Source organism: Lemur catta, chromosome 10 (genome assembly GCF_020740605.2).
Source record: "Lemur catta isolate mLemCat1 chromosome 10, mLemCat1.pri, whole genome shotgun sequence".
In the NCBI taxonomy this organism is placed as follows: Eukaryota; Metazoa; Chordata; class Mammalia; order Primates; family Lemuridae; genus Lemur; species Lemur catta.
In genome coordinates, this window is record NC_059137.1 from 11749308 (window position 1) to 11761287 (window position 11980).

At 44.2% G+C, this 11980-nt stretch overlaps 1 protein-coding gene across 1 annotated transcript; it reads right to left on the bottom strand.

The window, feature by feature from the left end:
* Positions 1 to 1554: 1554 nt before the first annotated feature.
* LOC123646115 (olfactory receptor 5C1) lies at positions 1555 to 2504 on the bottom strand. The gene is given in 2 exon segments (XM_045562783.1): positions 1555 to 1916; positions 1919 to 2504. Coding segments are annotated over 2 exon segments (948 nt in total).
* Positions 2505 to 11980: the final 9476 nt, after the last annotated feature.

An 11980-nucleotide genomic window follows, 5' to 3' on the forward strand; every position in this document is an offset into this window, starting at 1 on the left:
CTCTGGCCATGCTCCACCTCATCTTGGAAGCTCCTGCCTGTGACTCCCAGGGTCCACTCCTGCCTGCTCCTGCATGCAGGGGCTTCGCAGGCAGAACACAGTGCCTCAGACCTTGCCCATGTGTAAATGAGTCATGGAGACCAGAGAAATCTGTCAAAATTGTGAACTCTGGGTAGATGAAGGCCCCAAGAGCACTGGGTCTACAGGGGTCCACCATGATCCAAGGCTTGGGGCACTGCAGTTAGCATTGCCCAAGAGGTCAGGGTTATGGCATTCTGTCTCCTAACCCCAACTCTGCCTCTGGAGGCTATGATCTTAACAGAAGCCCGTCTTGGTATTAACCCTACTTAACCACATGCTATCCAAGCATGCTCATAACTCTGAATGAAACTTAACTTAAATCCACCAGGCACCAACAGCTACCCTTAAGCTTTAAGAAACAGTAACCATTATCCATAATCTCAACTAAGTCTTAAAGTGACCCAAAACATGTCAATTTGATACCTAAAATATTCTTATATGTAACTCTCATTTATCCTAGCTTAACTGTAATAAGACTGTGACTTAAACTTACCACAAATATTCCCCACGCACCAACTTAAATTTAATGTGAACTAAACTCTAACTCCAGTTTAATTTAGCAATACAAATGAAACCTCAACTTCAATCTTATTTAGTCTTGCACTCTAACACTAACCCTAAAATATTTCTAACAAGATTCAAGTTTATCCAAACTACTACTACTAAAAGCCAATCCAAATCATAAAATTTACATCATTTAAATCAAATCCCAAATTTGCACGATTGCTTCTTAATTCTACCTAACCCTAACCTACCCTAATCCTAACCCTACTCTTAGCCATATCCTGAACCCTAATCTTAACCCTATTCCAGCCATAACCACAATTCTGACCCTTTCCTAACTTCTATTATATGCCTAGACTAGTCTAACCTTGGCCAAATCCAAACCCAATTGTTGATATTTTAGAAATCAGCTTGTGTGTGTTCTGGTTTGAGCCATTTCCCTGCGAGATAGAATCCACAGGCCACAAGGGAGGGATGTTCACCTCACTGGATTCAGTCCCATTTTCTGTTATGAGTGGGTTCTGAAGACACTCTCTTGAGGTCAGGGGGAAGTAGACTCACTGGCCGTAAAGAACCTTGCAGGGGCAAGAATCTAGGAAAACTTGGAACCAACAGAGTTCTCACTTGGTGTTTCTGGGGATCAGCCTCTTATAAGCACAGGTGGTAAATAAACCTGTGTTCCTTCTTGTAACATGGAGGAGCTTTTATGCTTTGAATGTTGAGGAACCTAAGGCAGCTCAACAGCAACACTAACCCAGTTGGGTCTGGCTCTAGGTGTAGCCCTAGTTTACACCCAAGTTCCTGCCTCCCTGCTGTATGCTTTCCTTCCCCACCCCCTATCATCCCTTAAACAATGACAAGAAACATCTGAGCCAGAGGTACATCTGTCTTTACCCGCAGTGACAGGAGCCATAAAGAGTGTCCTCCCCATGTCTTCATAGTCAGACCTAACCAGCCTCCCTGGACCAGTCACTGGTGTCCCTGCTCTGGGTGGCAGAATCGACTCCAGGTCCGCCTGAGGGCCTCCTTGACTTCCTTGTTGCGGAGGCTGTAGATGAGCGGGTTGAGAGCCGGGATGACAAGGGTGTAGAACACAGAGGCCATCTTGTCAGTGTCCAGGGCATAGCTGGAGCTGGGACGCAAGTACATGAAAATGAGTGTCCCATATAGCATGGCCACAGCCGTGAGGTGGGAGCCACAGGTGGAGGCTGCTCGCTGGCGGCCCTCGGCCGAGCGCATGCGGATCACAGCCCCAGCAATGAAGCCATAAGACACGGCAATAGCCAACATGGTGGCTGTCTGGATGAAGCCACAGACAGCAAAGAGGAGGAGGTGTCATTGCACGAGATGGCCAGCAGTGGAGGGATGTCGCAGAAGAAGCTATTGATCTCCCGGGAGTGGCAGAAGCTCAGGCGGAAGGTGAAGGCTGTGTGGACAAAGGCGCTTACTGCTCCACCCAGGCATGATGCCCCCAGCAAGGCCAGGCACAGACGCCGGGACATGGCTGTTGTATAGAGAAGCGGGTTTCCAATAGCCACGTAGCGGTCATAGGCCATGGCTGCCAACAGACAACACTCGGCGTCAGCCAGCCCTGCAAAGACAAACATCTGCAGGGCACAGGCTGCGTAAGGGATGGTGGCACAGGGCAGCAGCAGGTCCACTAGCATCTTGGGGCTGATGGCTGAGGAATAGCAGGCGTCCAGCAGGGAGACGTTGGCCAGGAAGAAGTACATAGGCGAGTGGAGCCGGGCATCCACACAGATCAGCAGCACCATGCCCACGTTACCCAGCAGGCTCACCAGGTAGATGGGCAGGAAGATCAGGAAGAGGGTCACACGCAGGTCCCAGCGATCTGTGATGCCCAGGAGGATGAACTCAGCAGGTGCCTCCCAGACCCCGGTGAGGTTTTCTCGGTTCATCCTGCTGAACAGAGACCGAGAAGAGGCAGAGCCAGAGGGAGACAAGAGAAAGGTCATGATCGTCATGGAGGAGAACACACGTCGGGAGACAGGTGGACTTGGGCTTCAGCCTAACTGTGCAACAAAATTGCTGTGTGACCTTGGACAAGCCACACAACCTCTCAAAACCTTTGTTTTCAACTCTGAGAAGTCGCTGCAATTTAATATTCTTGAGGGCAGGAGTCTTGTCTGTCTTATTCACTTTTGTATCCACAGTACTGAGAATACTGCCTGGCACGTAGCTGGTATTCAATAAAGATTTTGTTAAATGATAAATGGAATGATATTTAGCATCTAGCCAAGGTTGAAAACTTCATGACTCTATATGCATTCTCCACTCCAGTATCCCAGGGAAGAAAAGACACAATGGAATGGGCAGAAAGAGTCTCCTGATCCAACGGGCAGCTAGCTATGAGTCTTGAGGTTTGCTGGGAGGATGTCCTTTCATTGCAGTAAGACCTGAGAAAGCCTGGCCTGGTAACTCAGGGAAACAGTGAGGAGAGGAAAGAACAGAGAATGAAAATGTATTCCTGAGCTGGATTCTTCACCTCTCTGAGCCTCAACGTTCTCATCTGTATAATGGGGGAAAAAGCTGCAAGAATTCAGTGAGATAATGCATGTAAAGCATCTCACCCAGTGCCTGGCACACAAGCATTTAATAAAGGTCCAGTGAATTGAATTGAATTGAGCTGAATGCTTTGGCTCAATACTGGAAGAAAGAAGCTTTAAGGCTGTCAAAAGTAGTATAATTCTGAGAAAATTCCACCTTATTTCACACTGCTGTGCCTTTGCATTTGTTCCCTCTGCCTAGAACCCATTTCCACCTTTTGTGTTGGACAAAAACTATCTCCAATGTGAAGCCTCCCCTGATTTACCCCCCGCAAAAACTAAATTTATCCCTTGTCTGTGCCCTGCTGCACTGCAGTATACAGTAGTCCCCGCTTATCTGCAGGGAATATGTTCCAAGATTCCCAGTGGATGCCTGAAACCACAGACAGTACTGAACCCTACATATACTGTGCTTTTTCCTGTGTATTCATACCAATGATAAAGTTCAGTTTATAAATTAGGCATGGTAAGAGATTAACAATAGTGATAAAATAGAACAATTATAACAATATGCTGAAATAAAAGTTTTGTGAATGTGGTCACTCTCTCTCTCTCCCCTCCTCAGAATATCCTATTGTTTGTAATATTTTCAGACCATGGTTAACCACAGGTAACTGAAACCAGAGAAAGGAAAACCACAGATAAAGGGGGACTACTCTACATCTATCGTAGCATTTCACCTTTCTATTGCAAATATTTTTTACATGTCTGTCTCTCCTGTGGGCTTCAAGCTCCTTGATTCAATATTCTTTTAACAAAGATTTACTGAGTATTGCTATATGCTAAGAATGGCCACATATTTTTGTATGTTTTGTATCTCCAGGGTCTGGTACATAATTAATGCTCAATAAATATTAATTGAGTTTATGACACATACGGATATTAGCAGCATGCAGATTTGGTTTTGAGCCTGGGTTCCACCACTTTCTGGTGTATAACTTCAGGCAAGTCACTTCACCTCCCTTAGCCTCAGTTTTCTCTTTGCAAAGTAGGAATCATAGTATCTCTGTTGGAGGGTTCTAAGGGGCAGCAAAGGGCCTGGAGTTGAGTAAGTGCTCTTTCTCCTCCCTTAAGGGAAGTTTAAATGTTTTCGACCTACCTGTGCCCAGTGAGATGATGAAGCACTGCTTGGAGAAACCTTTTGATAATATCAAACATTGGTGAGGTTGCGCTTGAGGAAATGTAAATTGGGTCATTTCCCACATTTGTGCATACTCCAGTGTCTTAGTCTACTTGGGCTGCTGTAACAAAGTGCCATCAACTGGGTGGCTTAAAACAGTGGTCACTAACCTTTTTGGCACCAGGGACCAGTTTCATGGAAGACAATTTTTCCATGGGACAGGGGCAGGGGGATGGTTTCAGGATGATTCAAGTGCATCACATTTATTGTGCAGTCGGTCCTCTCTGCTAATGATGATCTGTATTTGCAGCTGCTCCCCAGCACGAGCATCACCGCCTCAGCTCCACCTCAGATCATCAGGCATTAGATTGTCATGAGGAATGTGCAACCTAGATCCCTTGCATGCGCAGTTTACAGTAGGGTTCGTGCTCCTATGAGAATCTAATGCTGCCGCTGATCTGACAGGAGGCAGAGCTTATGCGGTGATGTGAGCAATGGGGAACAGCTGTAAATACAGATGAAGCTGTGTGGCTGGGTCTCTAACAGGCCACAGACCAGTACTAGTCTGCAGCCCCGGGCTTGGGGACCGCAGGCTTAAATGACAGACATTTATTTCTCACGGTTCTGGAGACTGGGAAGTCTGTGATCAAGGTGCCAGCATGGTCCAGTGCTGGTGAGGTCTCTCTGGCTTGCAGATGGCCTCATTCCTACTGTGTTCTCACAAGGTGGGGAGAGAGAGAGCATGAAAGTTAGTGCTCTCTAGTCTCTTCTTAACAGGGCACTAATCCCATCATGAGGGCCCCACACTCATGACCTCATGTAAACCTAATTACATCCCAAAGGCCCCACCTCCAAATACCATCATATTGGGGACTAAAACTTCAAAATGAATTTTTTGGGGGGACACAAACATTCAGTCCATAATACCTAGTAATTCTATTTCTTGGTGTCTACTTTTGAAAACCCTCATGTATGTACAGAGCAAGATATGCATAAGGGTGCATGCACTTCTGGACGATTTGTAATGGCTAAACATTAGTCAAACCTAAATGTTTATCAACAGGCTCATGGAAGTTAAACAGGAATGGAGTCAACCTATATGTATGAATATGGAGAAGTCTCAAAAACATATCGATATAGCATAATTTGCAGAAAATATACAGATGGATGAAAAATATAAAACAATAATATATATTTTTTATGTAAATGTATATAAAACATACTGCTGGTCACTGCAAACAATGATGGGGTTCTGGCTAAAGGACCCCAGTGCATCTCAAATTATTTCACCACATTTACCCGCTCCCCATATTCAGAGCTGATTCTTCTTATCTTTTAAACCTCAGCTCAGGGGTCATCTTTCCCACGATGCTTTATCTGAACACCCAGCTGCCCGGCCTCTGATGCTGGAACTCAACTCACTGAGATCTCTGTTATAGTAGCCCTACTCCATTGTTATATAATCACCTAAGTTTTGTCTCCTCTCACTTAATCAAACATCTTGAGGTCTGGGACCATGCCTAATTCATGGCTCTATCCTTAGGATACAGAATGTCAGATATCTTCTCCTTTCTCCTTGGTGGGTCACTAGTGAGGTCAGACAGCTTCCAGGGATAGAGAAACAGTGGGGTTCCAGCTTCACCAAAGTACATATTCACCAAGAATGTATCTCCAAGGTCTGGTACATAATTAGTGCTCCATAAAAACTAGTTGAGTATATGACACAGTGAAAAGGTCTGGCTGAAGTTCTGCATACAGAGCCCAGTTGGTGGCCAACTCCTTATATGTTTCAGTCTGTCCACATGGAAAGCAAACACCACTCACCTTTACAAAGTGAGGAGCAGAGCTGCTTTGAGTGCCTCTCCATTTCTCCATCTGTAAAATGGGAACAATGAAATTTCAGGCATTTTAAGTTGCTTTGAAATTTTTGGGTATAAGGATCCCAAAACCAGTTAAGTAGTTATTGTGGAGTGTGTTGTGTATTCATGCATGGACACAAAACATAGAGTTAATTCTCCATTAACTTCTCTCCTTTGCCTTGATACCCAGGAGAAGCAACTCTGACATTCTAGGGTTGGTTAGGTCAGTGTGGGACTTGCTACTGGAACAGGAGGACTCAGGTTTCCACAAGGACCAACTTCTGCATTTGCCGTTAGGTGCGAACTGGTGCTAGAAAGGAACTGAAAGACTGCAGGTTCCTGAACTTCTAGGCTCTTGGTTCCATTTAGCCTAAAGTTAACTCTCTTGTCTTTTCTAATCCTTCCAACATTCTTGTTTAAGACACTCTATGAGCACAAGAGATACAGGTCTCACTATGACAGATCTATCCCTTTATGCCCAATTTAATTTCCATCTTCTCTTTGAATCTATCGCCTGCCATCGAAATCTATTTTGGCTAAATGTTAAGGGACTTGTGATATATCCTCCCACAGTATTGCTTTAGTTTTGTGTAATCACGTCGCCAAGAGGTATTTTAAAAGAAGTTGGATTCTGCAATTTAACATAGGCTGCCATCAAATGAGGTGATGTAACACAGTCTCATGGCTGGAGCCATTAGGCCAGAGATGGAGATTTGTATTAAGGCTGATGCTATGCCCCGATCCTGTGATCGAGGCAGACATGGCTAATCAGTCATGCTACTCATTCTCACTGAACTCAGACTAGCTTTACAATCCTTACCTTAGTGCTTGTGGAAGTCACTGCCTGAGGGTTCGGGTTGGCAGGAGAGATGAATCACATTTGTTATCCTTGGTTAGGTGATCAATATATGTTGGACAATTTCCTTGCAGTGAAAATGCCAGGCCAAAGAGTATATGCATTTTATTTTATAGATATTGTCAAATTGCTCTTAAATTATACTGTACCAATTTATATTTCCACTACCAGTACATAAGAGTACATGCTTTCCAACATTCTCCACAATACTATTTTCAGACTTTTTGATCTTTGCTAAATTGATATGTAAAAGTACCTCATTGCAGTCTTAATTTACGTTTATCTTATGAATGAGAATGAACATTATTTCATAAGGTTAAGAATCACTTGTATTTGTTTTTTTGAGAATTCTCTGTTCACATTCTTTGTCAATTTTTTTGTTGAATTTTTGGTCTTTGTTGCTATTAATTTGGAGAAGCTTTTTTTTTTATATATTGTGGAAATTGGCTTTGTGATAATTACATAATTTATTTTGTCATCAGTTTCTTGACTTTATGGGTTTTTTTCTCTACAAAAATTACATTTTTGTTTTACATAATTGAATTTGTAAATTTTTATTTTATAAGTTTTAGCTTTTATGTTATACATAGAAGCTCCCTTTCCATTCTAAGATTATAAAAATATTTTCCCATGTATTTCTTCTACTTTCATAGTTTCATTTTTTAATGGTTAAATATTTAGTACATTTGGAATTTATTTTGGTGCAAGTTGTAAAGTAAGGATCCAAATTAATGTTTTTCATCAAAAAATTATGGATAAAACAGTAGTCAGAACATAACTCAGAGTTCAATGTCGTGATAAAACTGTGTGGCGTATCCTCCCCTTGACTGTAAAGCTCCTTGAGGATGGAGACAGTATCTCTTTCACTGTTATTGCCAAGCACCTGGCACAGTCTGGCTCATAACAGGTGCTCAGTGAATCTTTGTGGAATAAGAGAGCAGTTCCTTTATATGTTCACTGGAACTGGCTGAAGCCTTTTATGCATCTCATTCTGCAACAGAAAGACTTCTGTCCACCCACTCTCACCCCTAGGATTAGGGTGACCAACTGTCCCAGTTTGCCTGGGACTGTCCTAGGTTAGCCTGGAAAGTCCCATGTCCCAGGAAGCTTCTTAGTCCCAGGCAAACCTGGACAGTCGGTCACCATACCTGGGATAATTCTTCCTTCCCCAAGAACCTGAGGAGCATCCTTGGGAGAAGCCTGTGTCAGGACCCGCTTCTCTAACTGAAGAAAGGTTTCGCCTTCATGTGCCAGAGTTTCTATCTCTTACAAAATTTCCTGAGCACAGCCAGGCCCAGTCTGGATCAATACGTGTTGGTTTCTGGCCTTTGTTTCTCCTCCCGCTGCTACCCCTTCAGTATTTGCCCTTGGTGGTACAGCTGGTGGGTTATTGATTTATTAGGACATACCTAGAAAGTGGAGGTGGGTGGGGAGTTCTTCCAGCACAGCAGCTTCAGTGCAGCCTTGGGGTTGAGACTGGCAGGGGAGGTAGCAGGGACATGCCCCACCCCAGAGGTAGGAACGGGGGGGGGGGGGGGGGACTTGTAGTCTTCGTGGGCCCTGAGGGAATGGCCTCTTTCTGTTTTCCTCCTGCATCCTCCTTTCCCTTCTGCTATCCCAGAGTTCTTGGAGACTCTCCCCACATCCTCTGAGGACTCTGACAACTGGTGGCAGGGGAATGCCAGGGATGACTCACTCTTTGGTGCCTGGGGAGATTGGAGAAGTTTGGCTGAGTGGGTCCCTGGGCTCTGTGTGGGGAAGACAATCATATTCCTAGATGAGAGGAGTTCCTTTGACTCACTTTCCTCATATTCTTTGGGACTCAATTTTTTTTTTATTATGCTTTACAATCTTTGAAGCCATTTTGCACAAACCCAAATTCTCCTTGCGGTTCTCCTAATGTGCCACAGTGATCCTCTTGCCTGAAAGGTCTTGTCTCTTCCTTGTCTACCTGGTAAACTCTTCCTCTTTGTTGTAGAACCAGCTCAAATATTACCATCTGCAGGAAGTCTTCCTGCCTCTGCGGCAGAACCACTCTTTCCTTCTGTGCATCTTGGACATGTGCATGTAAGAGCAGAATTTGAGACAGAAAGGAAACGGATGATTGTGTTTGACACTGTGCTAGACTCAAAGCAACCTGAGGCCAGGGCCAGGCATGGAGTAAACACTCAAGAAATTAAATCTGAACTCTTGGGGTGGGTCCAATCATAGGTGATTTTTAAAAGCTGTCGGGATTTAAAACTACTTGGAATGTTCATCTAGGATTGAGAGCCACTCACTAAGAGATGGAAACGAGGTTGAGCCTAATGTTAGAGACAAGTGGCTCAGTTTTGGGGGAGTAGATGGCTGTGGGGTGGGACTGCAAATACAAGTTCCCCCCACAGTTCTGTGGTTGCCACAGTGCCTGGGCTTGTGGGGGTGGAAAAGATTTCAAATAACTTGGTAGCCCGCTGATCACCAAAGGAGTGTGGGAAGGAGAAAGGGATCCCCACTTATCCCTTCACTGAGCTCTGAGACTCTCTAGGTTTGATCTTCGCCGATATCTTTTTTCCCTTTTTCCTCTTCCTTCTCTGCTTTGCAGCTTTCCTCTGTGAGGTCCCCAGCAGGCTCTGGTACTTCTTCCTCTGACTTAATATCTGAACTGTGTCCTATCTCACCTCTCTTTTATCTGAAACCCTTTCTTCCCTCCGGGAAGGTCCAGTAAGCAATGTGTCTAGCCAGTCATCTGGCCCCTAACCCCCTGTTTTTCTTAATGTGGGTGTTTTGCTATAAATTTTCCTTCTTAGAACTGCTTTTGCTACATCCCGTAAGTTTGAGATAACGAATGTGGAAAGCAGGCCTTCTGTAAGGGTAGTGATTGTTAGGTCGTCGTTTGTAACAGTTGTGACCCCAGGACACAATGTCATGGGAAGCTTTGAGTGATGTGCTTTCCGGTTCTGTTCTTCACATATTTTTTAAACTTTGGGAAATATTCACCTCCTTTGAGCCTTGCTTTTCTTACCTGTAAGAGGTTGCTAATAACCCTACCTGATAGTTTTGTTGAGGGGACCCAAAGCTGGAGTCATTGAAGTTTCTTCATGCACCATAATGTGCAACCAAAATGAGAAACTCCAGCATTCCTGTTTGATGGTGTGGAGGAACAAATGCAATGAGCACTGAAAGGCAGCATGTGCTAATGTCATATTTGTTTAATGTAGTGATTAAAAATATAATATTCTCTTTGGAGTCTGACAGAATTTCCCCCCTCTTTACTCTGTATGTGACTTTGAGAAAATCATTTAACCTCTCTTGGCTTCATTTTCCACATCTTTTTAAATAGGACTATAACATAGTTTACTGTATTAGAGTAGATAGGAGATTGAATTCTGTAATGATTGTAAAACATTTATTTATTTAATCTTAATTTGTTTAGAGACAGGGTCTTGCTCTGTTGCCCAGGCTGGAGTGCAGTGGTGGGATCATGGCTCACTGCAGTCTTGAATTCCTGGATGTAAGTGATCCTCTTGCCTCAGCCTCCCAAGTAGCTGGGACTACAGGCACACACGACCATGCCTGGTTAATTTTTTACTTTTTTTTGGAGAAATGGGGTCTTGCTCCATTGCCCAGACTGATGTTGAACTCCTGGGCTCAAGTGATCCTCCCTCCTTGGGCTCCCAAAGTGATGGGATTACGGGCATGAGCCACCATGCCTGACAACTGTAAAATATTAGAAGGCTGACACATAGTAAGTGCTCAATAAAATTATTTATTATGGTTATTGCTGTTTTTAATAAAATGAGGGTGTTTTGTCCTTGTCTTTGTGTCCTGATTCCTGCCTGCATGTTGGCCTTATAAATTGTGAGCTATCAATATTAAGAGTCATTATCAGCAGCAGCACCACCTTTGAATGGTTATGATTCTGCTCAGAACTTTCAATGGCAAAGTATCTCTTCTGGCATCTGGAAACCAGTTGGAAATTTGATCAAATAACTGAATCACCAGAGCTTAAATATTAGTACTTTTATAATGGGAATAAATAGACCATCTTAAATAGTTATCCACCAGTTCAAATTTTAAGAAAAAGAAAGGATGTGAATGAGGTTGGTAAAGTGTAAATGGATGCAAAGGTGTAAATTACTGGTATTGACCTGGTGTGGTGGTTGAGAGTGATTCTGGGAACCACACCTGTCTCAGTTGATTGTGAGTGAATTCGGTCTGTGTACCAGTCACTGATGGAGCTTAGAGAAGAATGGTGTGAGGTTCATTCTCTACAATGACCTCAGGTGGCCCCATCAGAGACCTGATGAACACCAGAGCCAGGCACCCCTCATGGTGATCAGAAGAGGCAGAAAATGATTGGTGGAGAGGGAGAATAGAAAGGAAGGGGAGGAAGGAAAACGGGAAGAAGCTCTATGGGCTCCGTGTGTGTGTGTGTGCAGGTGCACATGGCCTATATTGTATTCTGTCTCCCCACCTTATGCCTCAGTTCTTACCTGGAGATGCTGGCCAACCTCCGATTCTGCCACTACCACCAAGGTGATTCTGTTTGTTGCCCTGTTGTCTCCCCAGGAAAACATGGCTGGAGTCAAAGAGCCTTTCCCTGTCTGTAGGAACAGCACAGACTGAAGTGAGATCTTTAATGACACCTCAGGCCCAAGAGCCAGAGGAGGTGCTGACTTTCACATGCAGAGTCTCCTGGGACCCAATCACAGACCTCTTAGTTAGAGACAAGATGGGGCAATTGTCCAACCTCCCAGCTATCCCCTCTGGACTGCGGTCCCCTGAGTCCCAGCAGTGTCAGTGATGCCTCCATTCAGGGTGACCAGGGCTGGGATCCATGGAGCCACTGATCTTGGTTTTTTCCTTAGGTGAGCTGCAGTAGGATTCATCGTCTTCTATCACCTTTGTCACGACTCAGTCATAGAGCCCACACTTTCTAATTAGAGCCCAGTCTTCATGGATGAAATACAGTATGTTCCAGAAAATAAGAAAAAAGTAGAGAATAAAGTAGATC